Source organism: Cryptococcus neoformans (assembly GCF_000091045.1).
Source record: "Cryptococcus neoformans var. neoformans JEC21 chromosome 11 sequence".
NCBI classification, from domain to species: Eukaryota; Fungi; Basidiomycota; class Tremellomycetes; order Tremellales; family Cryptococcaceae; genus Cryptococcus; species Cryptococcus deneoformans.
In genome coordinates this window covers 482,371-506,541 of record NC_006680.1, presented here as the reverse complement: position 1 = coordinate 506,541, position 24,171 = coordinate 482,371, and the positions used below count along the sequence as shown (strand labels likewise).

At 47.7% G+C, this 24,171-nt stretch overlaps 8 protein-coding genes across 8 annotated transcripts; 4 read left to right on the top strand and 4 right to left on the bottom strand.

The window, feature by feature from the left end:
• Positions 1-36: 36 nt before the first annotated feature.
• Positions 37-2,453, bottom strand: CNK01710 (hypothetical protein). Its single transcript, XM_567846.2, has 5 exons — positions 2,316-2,453; positions 1,455-2,149; positions 1,292-1,404; positions 505-1,239; positions 37-452 (listed from the first exon to the last, which is right to left on the bottom strand). Exons 2-5 carry the CDS (start codon positions 1,901-1,903, stop codon positions 295-297), a joined length of 1,455 nt encoding a protein of 484 aa, XP_567846.1. The 5' UTR covers positions 1,904-2,149; positions 2,316-2,453; the 3' UTR covers positions 37-294.
• Positions 2,454-3,435: 982 nt separating this feature from the next.
• On the top strand, positions 3,436-7,378 carry CNK01700 (conserved hypothetical protein). Its single transcript, XM_567845.2, has 11 exons — positions 3,436-3,964; positions 4,027-5,522; positions 5,582-5,673; positions 5,736-5,881; positions 5,930-6,019; positions 6,073-6,194; positions 6,245-6,556; positions 6,618-6,671; positions 6,724-6,934; positions 6,986-7,048; positions 7,101-7,378. Exons 1-11 carry the CDS (start codon positions 3,488-3,490, stop codon positions 7,209-7,211), a joined length of 3,174 nt encoding a protein of 1,057 aa, XP_567845.1. The 5' UTR covers positions 3,436-3,487; the 3' UTR covers positions 7,212-7,378.
• On the bottom strand, positions 7,275-9,587 carry CNK01690 (hypothetical protein). Its single transcript, XM_567844.2, has 9 exons — positions 9,109-9,587; positions 8,856-9,043; positions 8,671-8,794; positions 8,536-8,613; positions 8,134-8,475; positions 7,953-8,078; positions 7,835-7,891; positions 7,592-7,782; positions 7,275-7,530 (listed from the first exon to the last, which is right to left on the bottom strand). The coding sequence occupies exons 1-9, from the start codon at positions 9,475-9,477 to the stop codon at positions 7,374-7,376; spliced, it is 1,632 nt and encodes a 543-aa protein (XP_567844.1). The 5' UTR covers positions 9,478-9,587; the 3' UTR covers positions 7,275-7,373.
• A 114-nt stretch (positions 9,588-9,701) lies between these two features.
• Positions 9,702-15,302, bottom strand: CNK01680 (conserved hypothetical protein). The gene is made up of 15 exons (XM_567843.2): positions 15,222-15,302; positions 15,116-15,175; positions 14,813-15,058; positions 14,675-14,759; positions 14,201-14,623; positions 13,865-14,144; positions 13,361-13,803; positions 13,005-13,308; positions 12,805-12,948; positions 12,591-12,736; positions 12,390-12,526; positions 12,237-12,332; positions 11,011-12,182; positions 10,139-10,949; positions 9,702-10,084 (listed from the first exon to the last, which is right to left on the bottom strand). Exons 1-15 carry the CDS (start codon positions 15,248-15,250, stop codon positions 9,853-9,855), a joined length of 4,608 nt encoding a protein of 1,535 aa, XP_567843.1. The 5' UTR covers positions 15,251-15,302; the 3' UTR covers positions 9,702-9,852.
• Positions 15,303-15,490: 188 nt separating this feature from the next.
• Positions 15,491-17,956, top strand: CNK01670 (mitochondrion organization and biogenesis-related protein, putative). Its single transcript, XM_024658054.1, has 6 exons — positions 15,491-15,985; positions 16,031-16,052; positions 16,105-16,879; positions 16,932-17,404; positions 17,457-17,539; positions 17,601-17,956. The coding sequence occupies exons 1-6, from the start codon at positions 15,520-15,522 to the stop codon at positions 17,786-17,788; spliced, it is 2,007 nt and encodes a 668-aa protein (XP_024513776.1). The 5' UTR covers positions 15,491-15,519; the 3' UTR covers positions 17,789-17,956.
• A 176-nt stretch (positions 17,957-18,132) lies between these two features.
• CNK01660 (hypothetical protein) lies at positions 18,133-19,792 on the bottom strand. The gene is made up of 9 exons (XM_024658053.1): positions 19,552-19,792; positions 19,474-19,497; positions 19,393-19,414; positions 19,234-19,305; positions 19,119-19,177; positions 18,952-19,063; positions 18,831-18,901; positions 18,618-18,772; positions 18,133-18,555 (listed from the first exon to the last, which is right to left on the bottom strand). The coding sequence occupies exons 1-9, from the start codon at positions 19,672-19,674 to the stop codon at positions 18,303-18,305; spliced, it is 891 nt and encodes a 296-aa protein (XP_024513775.1). The 5' UTR covers positions 19,675-19,792; the 3' UTR covers positions 18,133-18,302.
• Positions 19,793-20,057: 265 nt separating this feature from the next.
• On the top strand, positions 20,058-21,892 carry CNK01650 (cytoplasm protein, putative). The gene is made up of 11 exons (XM_567840.1): positions 20,058-20,215; positions 20,276-20,374; positions 20,442-20,562; positions 20,619-20,629; positions 20,685-20,724; positions 20,781-20,873; positions 20,929-21,008; positions 21,057-21,109; positions 21,164-21,173; positions 21,226-21,612; positions 21,669-21,892. Exons 1-11 carry the CDS (start codon positions 20,189-20,191, stop codon positions 21,807-21,809), a joined length of 1,062 nt encoding a protein of 353 aa, XP_567840.1. The 5' UTR covers positions 20,058-20,188; the 3' UTR covers positions 21,810-21,892.
• Positions 21,893-22,115: 223 nt separating this feature from the next.
• Positions 22,116-23,789, top strand: CNK01640 (conserved hypothetical protein). The gene is made up of 3 exons (XM_567839.2): positions 22,116-22,314; positions 22,373-22,527; positions 22,580-23,789. Exons 1-3 carry the CDS (start codon positions 22,233-22,235, stop codon positions 23,426-23,428), a joined length of 1,086 nt encoding a protein of 361 aa, XP_567839.1. The 5' UTR covers positions 22,116-22,232; the 3' UTR covers positions 23,429-23,789.
• Positions 23,790-24,171: the final 382 nt, after the last annotated feature.

Sequence of the window (24,171 nt, the reverse complement as noted above, 5' to 3'; positions counted from 1 at the left end):
TGAATCGCGAAGACCATCGTTATCTAACATAGTAATGAGTGATTGATCGATAATAGGCTTACATCCCATAAGTATGTGCACCTCGCAGTGGGTCTACAATCATCTAACAGATATTTGACTACTACAGGTAACAATAATTAACAGACTACGAGGGTTTCACATGTGGGACAATAAGTATCAATGGTATATGAAAAGTCCGTGACCAAATAAATGTGAGAGACTATATCTTCCTATGAGCTTACCCTCTGTGTGCGTGCCCTTATTCCAAATGTCCGATACAAATATTCCGTTCTATTACTCTTCCAGCTCATTGCCCTCCAGCACTGAGCGGTTATTCTGGATGCCACTAGTCCGCGCCCTTTTCTGTCCAGCTTCTAACTGCCTGGGAGTCATTTGTCGGTCCGTAGCAGACCGCGGGAACGTGGAATGGGTAGGCGATGGCGTGAGGTCCACTGTTTAACCAGTCAGTAAGGAAAATTTCATTCCTGATGCTCTAAAACTTACTGTACGAATTAAATGGTCTGCTGGAAGGTCTTCGCATCCTACCCATCTCATCCAGGCCCAAGCCAAAACTCTGACTCTCTTGCAATTTCTGCACACCCACGGAACTGAAAAAGTCTCCATTCATGTCCGGCCTAGCACCAAGCAACTTTGGCATCTCCAACGCAACGGGCCTTCCCTGATGAGGCGCACCACCGGCGGGGCCGAAATGGAGATACTTGCTAGAACCGAGAGAGTTCATCGAAGTTGGACGGTGGCCTATGGCCGAAGCTCGGAGAGAAGTCATGGATGATCCTCTGGCGTTGTTAGGGAGACTGTTGAGCGACGCGCGGGGAGAATTGTGAGGTGAGTCACGAGGGGTTTGTGATTCAATGGAAGGACCGGCTTCATATGGCTCCTGGTGGATCGCAAAGGCCGAAGGAGAACGGCCCTTTGGGCGTTCTGGTGACTTTGCCCGGCTAGGTTGCACTTCTGACTCTTCACTGGTGCCTACGCCAGTATTGATGGGCGTTAGAAAAGGCTTTTCGCCAGGCATGTTTCCTTGAGGAGCTGAACTGTTAGTATCCGCAGGAGGGAACGAAGGTGATTCATTTGGAGAGTGCGATGATCCAGACGCAGCCATGGGAGGAGAAGCATCGTGGGATGGGATGGTGTTAGGTGTTACCAGAGGTGATATCTGGTTGGAGGATTGATGGCGAGAATGATAGTAAATAGACGAAGGTGGTGGAGGAGCCAGCACTAAAGATATCGTGAGCATAACTTCCACTTCAATGTTCTGTGCAATACTCACGAGAAGCGCGCGTACTCGCTCTACGATGATGAGAAAACGAGTTATATGGCGTACCCATCATAGAAGGGCGTCTCTGACTTGAGTCGATATTATAGGACATTTCTCTTTTAGGCCTAGATACATGTGAGCTATTGGACGGTGGGCAACCGGTAGAAAGACTCACGGGGGAGGTACTTTTTCGCCCCGAGTTTTTCTCGACCTCCACCAAGTCCATAACAATCCGATAACTACTAGCCCTCCTATAATCCCAACCACGATACCGCCAATGGCTCCACCACTAATTTGGCGAGAACCTGAGCTGCTTGGGCTGTTCACTACGGATTCAGAAGTCGATGAAGAAGTCGCAATAGAACTGGACGAGCTACTCGAGACAGAAGCCGAGCTAGAAGCCGAGCTGGAAGCGCTAGAAACGGCCGAAGTTGCTGCTGATGATGTTGCTGTTGACGATGCTGCTGCTGACGATGCTGCTGCTGATGATGCTACTGCTGACGATGCTGCTGCTGATGATGCTGCTGTTGATGCTTCTGAAGAGGTAGCTGCTGAAGAAGCAATCGCGGAAGAAGCAACTGCAGACGAAGCAGCGGCAGAAGTGGCTGCGGCCGATGAAGACATGTTGGCGAAAAGTGCACTGGAAATGGTAGACAATAGCTGGAAAAGCGACGAATGGATGTCTAAACCCAGAAGGAGAACAGATCGGAAAACCCCAGAAAGAGAGAGGCCAGCTGGAATGAATGGAAATTAGGAACTGTGGTGCTAGTTATAGCGCTACACAAATGTTGACGTCGAGGTATGGTCGAGACTTGAAAGGGTATTTTTCGCCCAATGCGGTGTCTCCGCAGTTATTCTAGTGTTCGCTTGCTGGGGAGGTATGCGAAACGTTGCGGAGTAAGCACAGGCAAAAAGGGATAATACAGAAGGTAACGGAGATGTCAGCGCAGAGTACACTCGGTAGTTGGGCAAACAAGTGCTGGGGAGTCGCTCGAAAGAATTGGTCACAAAATTCGGAAGTGGGACAAACACTCACCTGAGACGCTTCGAAGCCTCGAAGCGACGAGAGGCGGGCAGGGGGAGGGGGGAGATGAGAGAGTGTATAGGGGGGTGGAGGATGCAACCTGGATATAAGTATGCTTGAGAAAATATGGACTGTTGTTTTGCGTGGTCGCTTGTCGCACCGGCAAGTCAGACCTTCTTGGGACTTACGACAACACGAAATCCCGGACCCTGAAAACGCACTCCATATTCCACGACTCTTCATTCGTCAGCCCCCGAAGCCTCATCCGTCATTTCTATGCTTCAACTAGCCGCTGTTCCATGCGACATCCACCTTCCTAAGATACCCCTTCCGAACATTTGGTAGGATCCTGTGCGCCGGGAAATGGAAGCGGGTGCAAAGGACCGGGTTCCTGTAGTTTCTTCTTTTCTTCTTCTACCGCCCATTATTTATATACCCTTCACCGCTCATGGTCTCATCCAACAAGCAGCAACTAACTCGAAAGCCCGCGCGGCCTAAAGCACTGCCAACTTTCTACCAAGCACAGCTGAAGTGCAAAAGACTATCAGCATCAAACCATCGACCACCATGCCCCCCAATAACAAACAATGCCGCATCACAAAAAAACCTGGCAAAATGCGTTACAACGAATACCATTGTTCAAACTCACCACATACTTACCTTAATCAATTGTCTTACGTACGGTAGTGTAGACTGTAGACAACTCTATCGCTCTATAGTTACTAGTAGACTAATCTGGTCCACGATGGTCGCCCATGGTGGATGTCCCATGTCTCACGCTTTTTCGCTGCCGGAGCGTCGTCATTTATCTTCCTCCTGCCCTTTATTTCTCATCTGCTTTCATCGGAGGAAATGGACGATTACACTCTGATCAGGAATGTCCCTTCCCGTGCCGATTTTAATTTACTATCATGGATCTATCATCATTTGCCAGTGTGACGGACGTAAATAATAAGAATTTAATTCCCAGCAGTGATAATGCAATGATCGAGTCTCGCTTACGTTATGCCTTCTTTTATTCCCAAGTCATGACGCCCCCATTTTTGTCCTCGTCGCGCCGCCTTCGTCGACTCCGTCTTTTGCCAACAGAGCCGTCCGTCCGTCCGTCAACAAATGCATGCATCATCCAAATCAGGCAGTTTGGATACTCGAGAAAGTAACCACTGGCACGAACTCTTGACTCAATGGTCCCAAAGATACGCTGGGGGCTGTATCGCCATCTCCGATGCTTGCCGGTCACTCAGCCTCGGGCAATTAGATCACATGCTTTGGTGACTACAGCTCGGTCATTTGACAAGGTGACAACGGCGACCTCTGTCAAACCCAAACCTAAGCTCATCAAGACAAAGGCTAGACTATCAGATTTGCCAGCGACGAAGCTGGGATCGAACGGCTTGCCACAGAAGCCATTGGAAGCATGGGATGAAAGAGACGTGCCTCCCAACCGTTCGAAATCCCCCAAAACGGTCAGGGCAGCCAAAGCGCGTAGCGATGGCGCCAGGAGCCCAGTAATTCCCTGTTCAAAGGCAGAATTGGAACTTCTTCAGGATGCCATACGACAGGGTGTTATCCCAGATACTCCTTTGGCTCATGAGGTATATCTCAATTGGAAGAGGTTTCCAGATTGCATTTTGCTCACGAGAGTGGGAAAGTTCTATGAGGTAAGCTCGACATCTGATATGGCCTTGCTCCGGATCGATTGACTCCCAACGGTATGTAATAGTCATATTTTGAACCCGCTCGGTATTTGGCTTCCATCCTTTCGCTGTCCCTTGCAGAAAAGAAATACGGCGCGAACGAGGCTAAGAGGTCATACCCATTCGCTGGTTTTCCGGTACATGCACTGGACAAATATCTCAAGATGCTTGTTCAAGACTTGGGACACACCGTTGTGCTCGTGGAGGAGTATGATACAGAAGGAGCCGTTGCCCATACTGGCAAAAAGCTCACCGCAGGCTCCGGACCAAAGGAACGTAGGGTGTACAGAGTCGTTACGCCGGGGACTATGGTCGATGAGTCGTGGGTGGATGCAGATCAGAGTCGATACTTGCTCGCCATCGCTGTAGGCAATGAGGGCCAGAATGGTCAGGAACTATCTCTCGCTTACACAGATGCTTCCACTGGAGAATTTTTCACTAAGGATACGACTGTCTCACAGATGGAAGATGAGCTCGCTCGAATTACTCCCCGTGAAGTTGTTCTAGATAATTCGCTCTACGAACTGTGGCGAGAACATTATAACTATTCGGAAATGAAGCGGAAAGATGCCTCTCAGGTTGAAGAGCTGCTCGCGCTACTTCGAGTACTAGGCGTCAGAGTGTCCTTTGCCGACCCCTGTCGTCCGCCTCCACTCTACACATCTGCCTCATCACCAACTTTACACCCTACCACACCGGAAGAGAATGCTGCTGCGCTCCTCCAACACCATCTCCAGTATGCTTTGCGAGAGTCGATGCCAGCACTTCGTCGACCTCACAAGCAATCCAATTCGGCCTTCATGCAAATCGATGCTGCAACCCTCCAAGCTCTCGAGATACGCCATGCTTTTAGGCCAGGGGGATTAATTGCTACGGGCGAGACACAAACTAATTCATCTCCCTTGTCTGCCAAGGGTACGCTTCTCTCAGTGGTATCCAAGACTATAACATCTTCCGGCCATCGACTACTTATACGCACTCTCACAGCTCCTTCGACATCTCCCCATATAATCAACTCCCGCTTGGCGCTGGTACAAGCCTTTATGGATAGAGAGGATCTTAAAACTGAACTTCGGCACGAGCTGAAAGAGCTGGGGGATATCATGCGGATCATTCAGCGGTTTAGAGGCCAAAGAGGCACTGGACGTGATATATGGGACGTTGGAAGGTGGATAAGGGGTGCTCAGAGAATATTGGAGACTATCAAGGAAGAGATCAAAATCGAAGTTGGCCGAAATAACGAGAAAGCGATACGGAAATCGGAAGGCATCACAAGGCTGCAGGAATTCGTGGACTCGTTTCGTGATCTTGACAGAATCGCCTCCAAAATCGAATCCTCTGTGGAAGAATCTGCCATCATGTTCAGATCCGGCGATGATAAGAGTATCATTGATGAGCAAGAAGCTGGTGATGCGCTGCTTACAAGTCAGGCATCATCTAAAGAAAGTGAAGCAGACGAAAAGCAGAGGATCAAGCGGGAGAGGGATGAGAGAGAGATGTCAGAGTGGTGGATTCGTCCTCAGTAAGGCCAAAAAAGTTGTTTCAAATGCAGACAAATATCGTAATAACGATTGCTGTTAGGTTCTCGCCTGCGCTCCAACTTCGACATGACGAACTGAGTGCTTTGAAAGCCGAAGCCCAAAAGTTACAAGCAAGCCTAATCAAGAAGTATGGTGAGTATTTCCAAGAATTGCTCCAGGGTTATCTAGATATATTACATGTTAACGTCTTTCAGATACGCCTACTCTGACTATTGAGAAGAACCACAGATTCAGCTATCACATTCAAATGTCAGCAAAAGATGCTGAAAAGGTGGCGAAAGCGAGATCTCTGGAGCGTATAGGAAGCATGACTGGTAAAACAGCATACTTTGCCTACGCGGTGAGTAATACCTTAATCCGAATGATGTTGGACTGATATTCCTCTTAGCCGCTTGCGGAACTGGGTACGAGAATTGAGATCATGATGGAATATCTAGGCGCTGCTCAAAGGCGAGCTGCTCGGGAACTTCAAAATATGGTATCTCTATCCCACTCTCATTACTTTTGTTTTGAACTAACAGAGCCCAATAGGTGGTAGAGCAATCGGACGCGATCCAGCAAAATTCCGAATTAGTTGATGAGCTGGATTTGAGCCTGAGCTTTGCTCAGAATGCAGTTGAGATGAACTGGGTCAGGCCAATACTGGACAATTCGTAAGTGAATTTCATAGGCCATCGACAACAATACTCAAATCGGATTTTAGTACGGAGCTACAGATCATTAATGGTAGACATCCTTCCGTTGAATCTTCTTTGCTGTCTGCTTCTCGCAATTTCACCCCAAACAGTACTCACATGGCTTCTGATACCCATTTGCATGTCATCACCGGCCCCAACCAGGGAGGAAAGTCGACCCTTCTTCGACAAACTGCAGTCATAGCAATACTTGCCCAGAGCGGAAGCTTCGTTCCTGCTGAATACGTGAAGATGGGAATCGTGGATCGGGTTTTCAGCAGAGTGGGAGCTAGAGATGATCTATGGAGGGATCGGAGCACGTTTATGCTTGAAATGGTTGAGTAAGTGTTTATTTAAATTTGAGCCTTGGCGCTGGAGCTTGTTGATCATGTGTCGAAATAGAACTGCAGGGATCTTGCGCCATGCCACTGAGAGATCCCTCGTTATCATGGATGAGTACGCGATTCTTAGGATGGTATTCGTACTTCTACTGAAAATGATGGTGCAGGATTGGACGCGGTACTACGTTACAGGCAGGTGTCTCAATAGCGTATGCCACACTTGACTATATCCTCGAGAACATCAAGTGCCGGACATTGTTCGCCACTCATTATCACGAACTGGGACAAATGCTAGGATACGATCCAAAAAGGGCTGAAGGAGAGGTGATAAAGGGAAGAAGTGGGATTGCTTTTTGGTGCACGGATGTAAATGAGGCGGTAAGTAGTATTTCAATCTTCAAAACGGGCTTGCCTCTGATGTTGAAACAGGATGGCGCTTTTTCTTATTCTTACAAGCTACGACCGGGTATAAATTACGATTCTCATGCTATTGTAAGGCTAGCGGTCAGGCTGGAAGAAACTTCTGCTGATAAATCTTTTACAGAAAGCTGCCAGTATCGCCGGCATGCCAGAATCTTTTCTACGTGTAGCCGAGTCGACGCTCGTAACCCTCCAATCAAAATCCAATCTTATTACATTGCCATCATCTCATTAGGATATTTATCTACCTTCCCATGTTTTGCCACGAATTGCAACGACTTCAAATTGTATATATAGATAAATCATCAAATTCATAGCATAGCATAGCATACTATCATAATCATTACGAGACCGTCATCGGCTACTTAATCATACATTATGCATTACTTGCAGTCTGTTATTCCTCCTCGTGAGAACTGTTGTAGCAAATATCCCAAGAAACGTTTGTTGTCGCAAATTGCTGACTTTCGACAAAGGCATCCACCTCGCATAGGCCATGCTCAGCAAAAGCGGATTGCTCGCATGCAATATGGGCTACCGTTTGGACCTTGTCGCTATTCATCTGATCAGCCATATCATTTTCATCTTATTTTTTATGTCGGGTATTGAACTCACTTGAGCAAGATCCTGACATATTTCTTGATACCCTCTTTTCCTCCTTCGGGAGCAGTTCCTGACCCAGGTTCCCAGTAGCCCGTGTCACAGGAGACCCTTTCGAAGATCAGGCGGGCACCGAATGGGACGATTTCGGAAAGAACGAACGTTCGGCGAGCAGGGACTGCAGTTGTCGTCAAAGGTCTAGATTGCTAAAAGGAGCATATCAGTATGGGATAGGGTTGGCACGGCATAACAACCCACTTTGAGGACGCCTGCAGCCGCCATGACTTCTAGCATTTCGTTATCATGCCCAAAATCCTGCCAGCAACTAGTGAGCGGAGATGCAGATAGGATAGCTAGATTTCAATGGCTAACGTACAACAAAGAAGCGTTCCCCTCCTCTGGGAAAAGTATCCTCATCAGCGTCTAGGGTGCGATTCGTGCATGTGTTATCTTGAGGGGCAGAATCAGTCAAACGAGCAATAATTTCGTTAATGTAACCAGCCTGATGCCAAGTGCTTGGGTAAGTGATATTCCCAATGAAATTCGTAGTGACTTACGCCCATTGTAGGCCCGTAATCGCTCCCTTGCCCGACCTCATAGTACCTCTTCAAATCTTTTCCATGTCCCAGCACTTCCCATTCGTCCTTCGTGAACAGCCCACACCATTTTGACCACCGTTTCCACTCCGTGCCCCTGGACTGGCTGTCGTAGCCACACATGTCTGCCAAACAGGCTACGTCGTCAGCATCGAGCTTGGGCCTGGGGCGAAGGGCGGTGTTCAATCGGTCGATGGCCGATGAGAGGAGAGGCGAGAGATCTGATTGGGCTATGGAGCCTGGTGAAGGGTCAAGACTCTCGAATGCTGGGCATGAATGCACAGATAGAGTACTGTTGAATGTCTGAAACATTAGATTAATTTCAAGTGTTATTTCTCATAATGAAAAACGATTGTCACTTACTGGTTCCTCGGGTATGATCACATCGACTTTCGGTAAGTCAGACTTTTTCTTGATGGCGAAACGATGATTTCGGAATCCCTGCCAAAGACGTCAGCAGACCATTGGAATTGAAACCTTCAATTTCCCCCAGCTCACTTCTAACCAGTACCTCGAAGTCTCAAGCACCCTTTCTCCTTCTGACGAACGTGTGAAAACATCAACCGCCTTGTCTAGTAACGATTTGTATGCAGTGGCTATGTGCACGCCGGATTTCCATGCGCTGTGTAAGTGAATCAATCAGATATAAGCCTAGTAAATCTTCATAATGTAATATGACTAACGCTTTTCTGCCTTGGTTCGTCAACCCGCCGAACTGCCAATCTTTCAACTCTAGGTCTGCCTTGTCAATGAAGGACAATTCGGGATGATGACGAGGGACTCCAACTTCCCTCTTCCGAATCTTGTTCAAAGCCCCAAGCATACATCTCCCTGCATTGGGGGTAGGGTATCTTGAGGTGTGCCTATGAAGCTATAGCAAGATACGGAGCCCTTCAATAGAATCCTTCGGCCATATGGACGAGATAAAGAACTCACCAGGGTGACTTGATCAATTTCACAGCCTCTTGGCAGATATTCTAGGTTTTTACTGTGATCAAATTCCTTGTAAGGAGCATAAGGGCCTTGATTTCTCCACCATATTTCCTCCATTTCATTTCCATCTTTCAACGCTCGGCAAATGGGTTTCATATAACAATGTCCAAGAGGTGAGGTATCCCAAGCTAGTAACGTCACAAGTGTGATCAATACCATTGGAGTTATTACGAGACGGAATAGGAATAGAGGATATCGCCGTTTCCCCGAGCGATATCGCTGAATATATACCTTGGACCCGTGAGATGGGTTTTGTGCCGCGTGTAGTAGAAGAGGTGTGGAGGCAGTGGGCGTGTCGTTTGTGGTGATCATGATGAATGCTTGATTTCTGTGGGTTCAGGATACTTTAATTAGCGGGGCTGCATTTTCATGGGTGTGGGAATCCGACGTTGAAAAGCAAAGACGAAGGCAGCACTGAACAGAATAATGGAACGAAAGAAACCATGAAGTGCGCGTCACGAGCGGGCGGACTTTAAAAGCATATATTTATATGAAAGGGTCACTTACGTAGTCCTGGAGAATTCAATGCCAAACCTGTTCCACAATGCACCAACGTGCATGCATATCCCTCTTACCAAAAGGTTACAGTCTAAACAAAACAACATATACGTAGGGTATCCCATGCAAGGTATGAGCGATATTGCTGTACACAACAGACGACGAAGTCTAGTCTTACAAAGAACTCATCTAACGCAAGGGACCAGCCATCCCTTCCATTCTCCATACTTTTATAATACCACTTCTATCAGCACTTATAATGCAGCTTGAGAAGGGGGTTTCTAACGAGCCAAGTTTACATATCGCGTCATAGTGGGGTTGGAGAGGTTGTCGTTCCTTATCCCGAGTAGGTCCTTGCCCTTGACGATGGACATTTGGAAGAGTGTAAAACATGCTTGGTGATGAACCTTCGGGCATTCGACTAATCACGAATACATCAGCGACGAATTAGCGACCAACTACTGCATTGGCTCACCGGAAACTGACGTCCTTCTCTTTCTGAGATCCGCAGACCACGAAGCCATCTTGAGCTTTTACTAGATCCCAGTATCTCACTATCCTGTCCTCTCCAGCAGTAATCATCCATCCGGGCCCACTTTGTCCCTCACCATTCTTGTCAGAAGACCTTAGCTCCGGTACCGACATCAATATAGACTCTTCCGGTCTTCCCAAATTAGTCCATCCCTGTCCGACCATAAGATCAAGTACGGCACTGGGCGGCGTGGGCAAAGGATTGGTCGCGTCAAAGTCATCAGTTGGGATATGCGAAGGTAAAGAGGGCGTCGAGCGAGCGAGTTCTGCGATAAGAGCGGCCTTGTTGGGAATGATCTCTATAGGTTCGGGAACAATCTCGGAGGGTTTACTAGATCTACGACTCCTTATTTCGTACACTTCTACCAATTTAGAGCTTTCGATATCATATACCTCCACGATAGGTTTCGAAGGCTGAGGCTCCTCTGACTTATCAGTCGAAGGACCCAGAAGAGCATATGGCCACGTAGGCGATACCGAAACCATGATCCATCGGCCACGACCCCTTGACGGGTGGATGCGACAGCTGGTAACACCTCCGCCGGCTTTCCAAGACTTGAGAAGTAATCCAAAACGCAGATCCCAAAGACTCAACGCCCCAATGGAAGTACCGAGTACGAGCCAGTGGGTCGATAGGCAGTAAGCGGTGATGATGCCTAGCTCTGGTGGATGCTGGAAACGTTGTTTGATTTCCATGCTTCGGATATCAAGAGTAGCAATGACAGACATCGATGTGAGTAAAAGCAGTGTCGAGTCTGCAAGTAATACGATTAGCTCTGACGAATATGTCAATAGGTATGAAGAGGAAAAAATCACCTTGTATATGCGAGACAAACCGTACATGACCATCAGACTCCTCGGTGTTCCAAGTCCTGATACACTCCACCTTTGAATACCTCGTACTACTCCCTCCACTACCTCCGCCTGTATGTACTCGCAAAACATGTACCTGACCATCGTCACTCGCCACGGCCAGGCAATGTGTATTCTCGATCCCACACATGGACACTATCGGTGCTTCCATTTTGTATACCAGGCGGGGTTTTGCAGTAACACTTCTCTCCAGACGGGCTGCATCCCAGATCAATACCTGACCATCTTCCGAAGATGAAGCGAAAAAGACACTATCTGGCGAGGTGATAAGACCTGTGATCGCCCCTTCATGGTGAGTCAAGTGGGCAATCATGGTCACGTTAGTTGGCGACGATGACGTTGAAGCTGAAGAGGAAGACGACGCCTTGTTGACTCGCGGATTTCGTTTACGATGGTTCGCTCCCACTCGAGGACCAAAGTCAAGGAGAGGTTCTCGGTAGTTATCTAAATCAACCTGCTCGAGGAAAGCTCTCACTCCCGGATCATGCCCTTCATAAGAGCTCGTATACGGTGCCGCAGGCTGTCCCTTAGGCGTGTTGGCTCCGCTGAGGGTGATTTGACTGAGAGCGGCAGCAATGGGCGTTGTTCTACCCGAGATCGGCTCGTCATGTATTGTGGTAGTGCCAACCGCATTGGTATGCGATGCTCCCACTGCTGGAGCAGCTTTTGAATCCACCTTTTTCTTCTTCCCAGATCTTGTCATGGCAGTGATATCCAGTGTCGACGGCAGGTTGGACTCTGACGGGCTGGCACCTGTATCCACAGATGGCTGACTAGTATGACTTGTAGTCGTCGGCGTTGTTGTCGCTTTTTCCTTTGCGACAGGTGTTTCAGGTCTTGAGAGCGGTTCAAGTGCAGCGAGTTTCCTGCGAATCTCGTCCAAGGGGCTATCGACAGGACCACGAAGGCTTCGATTAGTAGTAAACGACGTTCGACGACTTTCAGGTTCAAGGCCTGGACGGAAACGTCGGAGTTCGACTTTAGCGGCATCGACGCCGATCGTACGGGGACTGATGAAGATAGTTTGAGGCGTCACACCCAAGTCGGTCAGAGAGACAGATTTAGAATTGACAAGTGATGCCTCCGGCGGAAGGTTCTGATCGGTCGCTTCCCGCCTGCCTTACTATAAGCTGCCACTCTGGCATACTAACAAGAGAGGGGTCACGTACGCTTTGATAGCATGTGCTTGTTTAACAATATGTTCCTTCATTGCCTCGATCTTTTTCTCATCCAATGCAGAGATACCGCTATCTCTCAGCCGATGTCTGTAATCAACGCTTCCGTTAACATATCCTTATATTGTTTAGTTATGAAATACGCACGGATTATTTTGTGCCAACTTCTGAGACTTGATAAGATCAACCTTGGTTGATGACGTTGCGGGGGGGATATCCCAAAAGCCAGGTGGAGTGTTTTGCAACGCTGCAACCCTTGCAGCTATCAAAGTGCTTCTCGCCAGCTGTATGACACATCAGTCTCTGTCTACAATTTTTTGCTCAAATAGACAAGATGTTTGTACTTACAGGAGGCAAGAGAGCCGACATTAGTGCCGCTTCTTCCATCTCCTTGACATCCGAGTGAAGCATGGGCCTAATCGCAGGGTAGAGGATACACCATACATCTGAAGACGGGAGGTTTTTTGCTACAGCTGCGATGAGACCCACCGCGCCTGTCCCATCAGTTTTCGGTCAGCATCAGTGACTATAGAAGGTTACAGAGGAGGATATTCCAACGAACCTTGGCGAATCCATACATTTGGATGAAACATGAATCCTTTCACAGCGAAAAAAGTATCCCATAGTCGCATACGTGCGAGTAAGCCGAGAGTTGCGAGGCTTGTCAGCGAGCCAATCACCCTCGCCACTACAGCTTCTTCAGAGTCTAATCCGCGTGATATCAGCGAATCTGAAAATCGGTCAACAAAAATGGATACTCACCCGCTAACGCTTGAAACATGAGTGGAAGGACGTATTCCTCTACAGCTCTTAAACCTATAAACGCCCCCACACCGACGATGCTATCAAAGAACGCCAGCCGGAGCATCCAATCTTTATCGTTCAAGTAAGTCATAATGTGGCTGAGCACGATTTCATTTGACTTTTGACGACCGAAAAACAGGCATAGATCAGAGATGGAGGAGAGGATTCCGCGCTTGACAGCGGACGCAGGGTCGACGAGGAGGGTTGTAGCTTGTTCTTCGACGGCGGCTTGAATCTCTTGAACCATCACATCGTAGTCGGGCTGATATTTAGTGAAGTAAATATTTTTTCATGATGGTATACAACAAACTCACCTCGACAATCCCAGAAGACTCGGTCCCATGAACTGACGCACCATCTTTCGCAGCTTGACTCATTTCCAACATTGTCATCGCCGCATTCGCCAACTTGACCAAAGCCTGCGCATACGTAATCCTTACGAAGATATCACTGTCTGTCGTCAAATGTTTCATCTGTGGTAAAAGATACTCTGGAATGAATGTCGCGTTCTGTGGGGTCACCGAGGTGACGCTCTCGACGACCTGAATCAGGGTCCTGCACGCTTCGGCGCGGACATGCGGCATATCATCGGAGAGGAGCTCGACGATATAGGGTATAATACGGTCGATTTTGTCTTCGTCAAGGAGGTAGGGGAGGAGGTTTAGGAATAGGCGGAGGGCGTGTAGGCGAGAGGAGGGGAATAGACAGTGTCGAACAGAAGAGGTGATCACGTTCAGGATGAGTAGTGCCGGAGCGTCTTATCGTTTTGGTCAGCAAAATGGGTTGACGGAAAGACCAGTCGCCTTATAAACACTCACTATCAGTTGGACCTTCACCGAGGTAAGTGGCAATCCCTTCCCATTCATCCAGTAACCTGTCAATCTTGGCACCACTTTGTCCTGCTGAGTGTTGCAAGAATCCCCCTTCGACATCATCCCTAAAACTCGAAGCTTCCGCCTTTTCGTTGAGTGAGTTAATATAATCTTGTAGGAAAGTGTAAAAATACTCGGGAAAGATGGTTTCGCGGTACTTTGAAAGGATATGGTCGAACGAAGGTCGTTTGGAAGGTTCTCTTGATAGCATTTGGGCAATCATTTCCTGAAAGCATCGTTCCCTTTGAGCTCCAGTCAAACTATGTAAGCAAGGTGACTCACTCGAACGTCGACATCATGGATATTTTCCAACATCCCATTCAAACTTAAAGCGCCCTCGCGATACGCATACAGCTCACTGAGATTAAACACAGTCCGCCCATCGGCCCACATTTCTGCCAACACACACCCAGTACTAAAGACATCCATTTCCTCTGTAATCTTCCCATCCCTCCTCCCAAACCATTCCCCACCTTCACTCTCGGATGCCCTTTTCCGATCAGCCACTTTGGAGTCAGAGGCGTAAAATCGTTCGGGTGCGATATAGCATGTGCGTCGTCCAGAAGTATCGAAGAAAAATGAAAAGTCGGAGGGGTCGTCGAGTGGAAGGTATGTTGGTTTGAAGGAGGATGAAAAGTCTGTTAGAAGGACAGAGAGGGAGGAAGTGAGAAGTATGTTTTCAGACTTGATGTCGCCGTGAGCAACCTATACAAAATTTCAGCATGCAATGGGCTAAATGTGAAATAAAGTACTAGCCTTGCGATTGCGGGCATCTCGAAGGGTGGTTAGAATTTGGAAGGCGATCCACTTCTTCTCTATATTGGCAAGATATGGCTGTTGACTGAATCCCAACAACTGTAAGATTCCTCCGAATCCGAACAGTAAGTCACTCACCTGACACGGTCATACAAGTTCGATCCTATCCATTGCCTGATAAGATACCCGGCCTTCTCCGTCTCCACAAACGTCTGGTATGTATTCACATTCGCAAGTTCTGAAAGAATATCCCTCTCCAACTTCAATCTTCGCTGTATGACCCGAAGTGACATGGCTGCATCGGGTTTAATGAATATCTTGAGGACGATTGGGCCGAAACTGTGGCGAGCCAAGATGGTTTTGAGGAACCGTGAGGACGACAAACTGAAGTAAAATGCCAAGTAGTCAGTCGATAGGTCGGTGCGCTAGCCGGGAACATACCTCTTATCGTATGAGATGTCATTGCCAAGTTCGGCAACGTAAGAATCCAGCGCCGTTGAGCTAAGGACGTTTAGCATCACTCGGTTTTCTAAGAGAAGCTACCCACGCCCTGGCCATGGAAGATATGTTTCCCATTGGTGCAGGCCTTATCCCATGAATATGGTCTCGTGAGTACAGGTGTTCTTTGTCGACAATATGGACTCGGCGTGATTGAGACGCTGCTGGCGGAGACAACCTATGACATGACACCCGCGGGCATAAAGTCCTGATGTCATTATATATTACGTAAGAGCGACCTCCACCGGGCAATGCTCTGCTACGTCAGAAATTCTTCGGGATCTGCAGTTGATGAGTGGCATATCTCCACAAAACTCGAAAACAACCTCCTCTTACACTGCCGGAGTATGCGCCCACTACCCCTCCCCCTCCGTTCCCTCCCCCGCTCCGCCACCCTCGGCCCCCGGAGAACTGCTTCCGCCGACCGCTACCTGGCGATCCACCACTTCTTCACGCGCCACGCCGCCAGCCCCATCTCACGCCACATCCCGCGCCGGCTCAGTTCCTCCCCCGCAAAACGTTGCCTGGATTGCCCCACAAGCCAGCCGCCTCCCAACCCTGACAATCCCACCCCATATCCCCCCCAAGGACATGCCCAGGAATATGCTCCGTTCATCCAGAGGCTCATACGCCAGTCAAAAGCCATCGCGCCCAATTCCCCACATCGACCCAGCAAAGAAGAACTGCTGGAGGCGGCGAATGGGTGGTGGCAACGTATGAGGATACGGCTTAAGTGGTTTACGATCAGGGGCTGGAGAAGATTCAACACGGACGATATGAGTGCATTTGCCAGCTGGTTCTTGGTTGGAAACAGTAGGTCGCATGGCACTTTCGAAAGCAGACGCTAACCCACACCAGCTGTGTGGATTCTTGTCGGGACGTGAGCATTCCTCCCCTCTCTGTTTTTCTGGCAAGCTCTGATTCCATCTTAGCACAACATTTGTTTCTGCAATATTCGCTCTTGCCAACTCACTCTCCTTGCAAGAATACCTCGCCCGTTGGTTATCCGATTATATGACATACAACACCGGCGTCACTGTCATTTTCGAATCTGCCATTGTCCCCAAATGGGGATCCTCTCTCATTACATTCAAAAACGTTTACGTATCTTGTCGTCCTGATGAAGGCCCTTCATCCGCGCCAGTCGAAGGCGGTAAGAAACATGTGAAAGCCGCAACCGCCAAACCGCCATCACCCATCCCATTCTTATCCTCTGCCATTTCTCCCGAGACTTACTTGGCTGCTCCACCTGCACCGCCAGAGGACAATTACACAATGTACGACGTCAACATTGACCAACTCGAAGTTTCGCTCAGCTTTATGCGTTGGTTGGATGGTAAAGGTCTTGTGAAAGACGTGCGCATTAAAGGTGTCCGTGGCGTAGTCGACAGGCGATCAGTCTGGTGGGACCTTTCAAAGCCTCTTGATCCCGCTGATTTCCGGCATGCGACGCAAAAGGGGGACTTCGAGTTTGAGTCGTTTCATGTAGAAGACGCGCTCGTGACAGTGTATCAACCCGGACTGAGGCCGTACAATGTGTCGATATTCAACATGATTGTTGGACCGTTCAGAAAGAGGTGGTTGTTTTATGATTTGATGAGCGCCGAGGGTATCACGGGACAGTTTGATAACTGTTTGTTCAGTCTGCATATGCCTCAGAAACTTGGGAAATCGGTGGAGAAGGAAGGAGGTATGGTCAAGCGAATGGCAAGTCTACCCACAACATTTTCCTGTCATATTGCTGACTCTCAAACGACAGGCCCGATTCAGAATCGACGGTCTCCCCATCGAACATGTCCAATATGCCTCTGGCTACACCCCACCCATGTCATGGCTGACATCCGGCAAGCTCGACGCTGTGCTTGACATCAAATTCCCCCATCATCCAGACGACCAAGTCGACCTTCAAGCGCTTTTCGCCGAAATTGGGCGGAATGTCGCTACCATCTCGCATGGCGTTCACCCAGACGATCCAGATGAAGATAAACTGAAAGGAGCGATCGAATCGGCTGAGACCAGTTTGGTAGGGGTTATTCCGGGCCAACATCGGTTGGCGAGACCGCCTCTGCGTGCACCCAAAAAGGGAGATTATGGGAAAGAAGAGGAAGAACGAAAAGTAGTGGTGGATATCGATTTGCGATTTAGGGATTTAAAGGCTGCTGTGCCGCTGTATACGACAGATTTAACTGTCACCAACAATGCCTTGATCAGGCCTATCGTAGCGTTCATCAAGTAGGCATATCTTCGATTTTATCCGTCCATACAACTGATCGTATATTTTTAGTGCAAACAAGACTCTAGTTCCAATCCACTGCCAGGTGGACGCCGATCTGGGCAACTTTGAAGGGTCGTGGACCCTCTTTGAAAGTATGTCCCTTTTTTTGCTCTTATGTGCAGCGGCTGAACCGCGTATTTTTTTTTTCTTTAGCCGGTTTGATGACATCCATATCTGACCAAATATACGAAGCCATGGCATTCCACGTTTCCTCTGAAGCGGCCAATTCTCGACGACTAAGACAAGTTTCAGTATGGGGTATACAGAGGAGCGCAGAAGTGTTAATAGATATGCTGAGAGGGGTGGTAGATCCTGTTGGGGCGCAATTTGCCACGGTTTAATGAAAAGGTGTAAGGAAAAGAAGATACAAACAGAGAGAATTTAATATTTTGGGTTTCCGGTATACGAAAATGTTTGTTATACTTTTATAGTCTTGTATTCGTTTTGTACAGGTTTTGCCGCTATAATATCTCATCATTTCAGGACAGCTATTCACACTTTTCAGACTTCATGCATTGCATTGCATCGCATCGCATCAGTAATTCATATATCTTGCCATCAAGTAGAGCATGCTTCGTTCTGCATCGATGAAACTCCTAAAATAACGAGTGTGGCCATATTTTTACCGATGGGAGAGGGAGTTAATCCGACCACTTGTTTACAAAGTATATGTATATATACATTCAGCATGACATCATTATTGCACAGCTCATCAGAGAAACTCTATAAACACCCAAACGCACATGATGAAACTCTACTCGTACTATTACAACATCAAAGTTAGACGACTTGATTGGCCGCTCTAATAATACTACAGCTCTGCTGAATGACTTCTTAACGAAACTCCCATGACGACTAAACTTTCTTCGCCTTTTTCTTTTTGCCATCCTCATCGACAGCACCAGCTAAGCTCGGCATCCGCTTCAGCCTCAAATTGGGAGCTTTACCACAAGAGGTTTTGGGCCTTGCCCGAACGACCATAGATGGTTTACAAAACTCGCCTTGCTCGACTTCCGTAGCTATATAGTCATCGGTGTTGACACCCAGTTCTTCTTCAAATTCGGGAATATTGGATACCTGGCCAAATTCTACTAACTGGCTAATAAAGCTAGAATCTTAGTATTAGCGCCCTTGAATATATGACAAGATAAAACACAATCGTAAACTGACTCTTTGTAAACCTTGCGACGGTCAACCCATTCTTTTCGCCACCTCATAAAATCTTTGTCGATCCTCTGGGTCTCTTCAGTGGATATGGGCGTGAAGGTCGACTGGCCCTCTGAAGCGCCATGGAATGGAATCAATGCGCTGAGGGTGATTGCATTCTGATGGAACAGAATGTCATCGCGGTCATCACTGGGCACGATGAGTATGTGTACCAACCTCGGATTTGAGCCGTCCAATCTCCTTTTCCAGCTCGACGGTCTTTGGTAATGCCGTTTTGGAAGCGAGCTCTACCCTGGTTGTTAGTGCAGCATAAACCAACCAATGGTATTTTACATACCATATTGAAGATGTCGTAATGATTTCTTTCTCTCTTCAAGCTCTGATTGCACGCTCTTGATTTGCCCGTCTAATGACGATAGTTCTTCTTTGTCCAGAACGCTCAACAAGGACTACCATATTTAATCAGCGTATAAAACGAGGCGTTTGACTTGGAGAGGTACTCGCCTGATTGTAGAGATATAGAAGCTGTTTTCCATAAGCTTTAACTGTTAACAGGCCCTTCTCTCAAATAACGAGTCAGCACAAATGGAAACTAATTAGACGGTTGCATAATACCTACCTGCGAGGGTAGCTAGTACCTTGACAGCGGTAGTCTTGGGTACCTTATTTTTCAAATTGGCAATAACATCGGCTATATAAAGATACAGTAGGTGCGAATGTAAACAACATTGGGAATGACACAGGATGTATTGATAAAGGAAGGAAGGAAGAAACCCACCTGATGCGTATGGTCGGTTCATCTATTGGCCAACATCATGATAATGGTATTAGCCGCTGCTCAATATAAGGTTAAGCACACCTCTTTCATGTAGCTAAGGACCATCTGTAGTCAATATAAGCCTTTGTATCTCTATTTTTCTCTTGTCTATAATCATACTTCTTCGGCTATAGTAGATTGCGCAAGATTAGTAAAGGAAGCAACACCCATGACAAGGTCTGAGGAAGGCGCACCTTCATCACCCTTGACCTGTTTTTCCTTGGTCTCTTTCTTGATGGGCATTTTGAAAGATCCTATTGTGACCCTAATATCCGGGTATAAACGGGGAGAAAGAGGAATTGACAGTGCACTCGAATTTGCAGGGAGAAATGACAGCAGAGGAAGGAAGGAAGGAAGGAAGGAAGGACAGATGTTGCCATCAGCGCGCCCCGCCAGCACAGCGCCCAGAAGAGTCCAACTCAGTGGAGGCCGAAGCAAGTCGCGTCGTCGCTTATTAATTAATGATGCACGTTATTACGTCATCTTATTACCTGGTGAGCCTGATAAATCCCCCCTTTCGGATTTACGTAACATGTAAACATTTGAGCGTCTCCTGCAGCCAGCTGCCGCCCGCTTTCTCAAAGGTACTTTACTCCGTGGGCATAGAGTTTTCAGCTGTACTTTTTCATCATCGTTATCTCGCGAGTGGCTCGTCTTGGCCCGCAGTTATCCCTCATATCTTAACAACAACTAGTCGCCCATCAAATCTGGCCTCTCAAATTTGAATACTTTTACTGACAGTCGACTTTTGCCCAAGATGCCGCCCAAAGCCAAAGATGACAAGGCAAGTATCCTTTTGCAATCTCCAGAGAGTACATAATGACTTACAAAAATATTTTTATAGACCTTCGGTATGAAGAACAAAAACAAGTCTTCAAAAGTTCAGAAGCACATTGCCACTGTCCAAAAGCAGCAGGAGCAAGCTGGTAAAAGCAAGGGCGATGTGCGTTTCTCAATTCTTTAGTGGTGAAAAAAAGAAAATGATTTGCTGACGGAAGATCGGATTTTAGAAAGCTAAGGAAAGGGAGAGAGAAAAAGCTGCTGAGGCCAAGGCGGCTGCTTTGGCAAAAAAGAAGATGGAAGCCGAGTTATTCAGGCCTGCCCAGATTCAGAAAGTGCCCTTTGGAACTGGTGAGTTGTGTATATCCTGCTTGAAGGAGTACTCGGATGCTGACAAATTCTGCCAGATCCCAAGACAGTAGGTGGAAATTGGAGTCCAAGATTGATCCGTCTATTGACTTAACATTGTTCAGGTGCTTTGTGTCTTCTTCAAAGCGGGTCATTGTGAAAAGGGTGTGCATAATCGCTTTCTTTCAATACACATTTTGCTGAGTTTTTTGCGCCCTCAGGTAACAAATGCAAGTTCTCTCACGACCGAAATGTTGAACGGAAGGTGGAGAAGATCAACCTTTACGCCGATCAACGAGAGGAGAAGTCCAAAGGTAAGGCTTTAGCATGCGTACTGAAAAATGTTCCTGAAGCTAACGATTATGTCAGACTCTATGGATACTTGGGACGAAGAGAAGCTCAGGAATGTCGTAACGGAGAATGGAAGAAAACAGAATAATGCGACTGATGTGAGTACTGTAAAATGGTACGTTTGAATGTTCCTGACGGCGAAATAGATTGTCTGTAAATATTTCATTCAAGCTATCGAAGATAGGAAGTACGGATGGTTGTGAGTATCATCTTATCAACTAGCGTTGATCCCAATCAGCTAATTTTGTCGCAGCTGGGAATGCGTATGTCGGATATTCTGCGACCCATAATTTTATTTACTTACAATAATTGCAGCCCAATGGAGGTAATAAGTGCATGTACCGTCACGCCCTTCCTCCAGGATTCGTCCTCAAATCCGATAAAAAGAAGCAAGAAGAGGCAGCCAAGAAGGACCAAATATCGCTTGAGCAATTCATCGAGGTCGAGCGACACAAGCTCAAGCCTCCTCTCACCCCTGTCACTCCAGAAACTTTTGCCACCTGGAAGAAGAATCGTCTCGAAAAGAAGGCGGCTGAGCAAGAAGCTCTCGAGAAGGCCAAGGCGACACAGAGGGCGGCTGGTAAGATGACAGGTATGACCGGTAAAGACATGTTCGAGTTTGGTGGAGAATTGTACGAGCATGTGGACGAAGGTGAGGAAGAAGACGAGGACTGGGATATCTCCCGAATGTTGGCACGATACGTGAGTAACTGTTTGTGCCGAATGTCCAAAAGTAAGCAACTGATTGTCCTGTCAAGCGTGACGACGAGACCGCGACAACTGCATTTGACCCCACCAAGGGTAAATTCGTCAATCCCCGGACTGGTGAAGTGGTGGATGACCCAGAGGATGAATCAATTGCGGAAGTCGCGAAGAAAGTGGAGGGCGTCAAGGTGTAGCCATAAGAGTTTCACCAGTGAGAGAGTCAAGTATAGTAGCATTTGCATGGGCTATCGATGGTATATAGCAGTGTTTATCTGATTATGTATCTTTATTACTTTATTACTGTACTTACCAGGCGGACAAGATTTGCTGAATATATTATTATTTTCTTTGCTCAGATGAACGAATGTCGAGCCTACATGCGATGTCGTCGTTGCCTATTTTATTTGTTGGTGGAACGCGCGCCGAGACCGCCGGCGCGGAAGACCGAAGCCGCCACATCCCGCCGCTTTGGTCCTTCTGTGCCCATCGCTGGTGTTAAGCTGCTTTGTCTCTTCACCGCCTCCCGAACATATCAACAGCACTGGCTGTTGAAACTACGTTGTGGGTGTTAAGCATAAACCATACGATCGCTGCAAGAGAAGAATAGAACCTACGGCATGTCAGATATCCAGGACATCTCAATCATCTCCACTAAAGAAGTCGACACTCCTAAACCACATACTGTATATATCATACAGGGTTTGTCATGTCTCTGAGCAAGTATCAGGTGTTGCCTTGTGTGCTGACAGCATATTAGTAACAACGCCAACCAGGACCTGGGCCGTCTCACGTCGATATAACGATTTCGTTGCTCTCGATGCCGAGCTTAAATCATCGACGGGTCAAGAGCCGCCTTCACCATTACCGCCAAAAACATGGGGTTTGTCTCTTGGCAAGAACAATCGGGATAGGGTTCGTTTCCTATGAATCATATGCATCAAGCATGCGCTAAGAATCACTGTAGGCAAGGGAGCGCAAACCTCTACTAGAACAGTACCTTCGCTCTATTTTGAACACCAAATCTCATTTATGGCGATCTGCCTACACGTTTTCCGATTTCCTCTCCATTCCTTCTCACACCGGTTCCTCTTCTACTCAAAAGTCAGGAACCAAATTTACACCCCAGTCATGGTTGTTAGAACACGCTGCCCTGCAGACCGTTCTTCGCTCTGCCCGATCTGCTCTTCTCAAACGTGACGCTTTGGCCTCCATGTCCAATGCCACAGGCTCGCGTTCTGCTGGAGTGGAAGCGAAACGTCATTTGAAGGAAGTGGGCAATAGATTGGAGGCACTTGAGAAAGGGCTGAGTCAACTGCGCGATATAGGCCAGGGCGAATTGAGGAGACGGGAGGAATTAGTAGAGGGCCTGAAGGTTGAAGCAGGAAGTTTAACAAGGATGGCAGAAGCGGGTGTACGAACTGCTCCTTCTCTCTCTGACAATGGGACAACAGGGGGGAGTGGAACCGCGGGAAGGCGAGGAGAAGCTTCCCCATGGACTCTACCGGCTCAATCCATGCCTGGCGCGCTACCGTCCGGTCGTGTTTTTGGAGGCCACCAGCCTCCCCAAGAAACCGAACAAACTCGGCCACTTGACGATCGTCAGTTGCTGCAACTTCAGACTAATCACATGGCTCAACAAGATGACCAGCTTCAGAATCTTAGCAGAGTACTGCAGACACAAAGGAGGATGGGTGAAGAGATTCACCAAGAGATTGAAAGTCAGAACGAGCTTCTCGAACATATTGAGCAAGGTGTTGATAAGACGGGAAGGAAGCTTGGAAAAGCAAAGAGAGAGATGAACAGGCTGAATTGAATTCAAGCTAAATGACCTGTTGAAAAGACACGAAAGGGACCGATGTTGTAGCAATCTGTTTCAACAAATGTGTAGCCGAAAGGATCGGAAAATACTCAGTGTACAGGCATGAAGGGATACAACCGCGAGGAACCCCTTGGCTATCGGGATTATACTCTCCTGTAGGGATGATGACTATGTGACGGAAAGAGCGTCATACACATAGTAGATAGGTGTAGTAGGTTGGCATACACTAGTAGCCACCAGGGTATAGTTCTAGCTATTTGGGTTGAATAGCTATGTGGGGTGAGTAGCTATGTGGAGGTCTGCCCAGTAGTACTGTATGTAGCCTATGGCTCGCTATGGATCGTATTCTATGACTATGCGATACCGGTGATAGTGACGGTGGTTCTACGGTAGCGGAACTAGCGAACTGCCTTTTACAACCTAATCCTATTCTTCCTCATTACGACAACCTACCTCCTCGTCGCTTCTTGATCACTCAACCCTTGTACCGAACGAGGAGCACAACTAACTACAGCGTCCAAGTTGCAGATGTCAACGGGACCGTTAAACTCCCGTTGTTGAAGGATGAAATTAAGCTCACCGTTGCCAAAATATAATGGTTTCCAAGCCTGGCCTCGTTTCTCCTATAAATTATCCAGCTGACCAGAGAGAACGTCGATAAGGAGTTGTTGTTGGCTCCTCCCTAATGTTCTAAGTCCTCAAAGATACTTTCCAGTCTCCACATAGGGTCGTCCAAG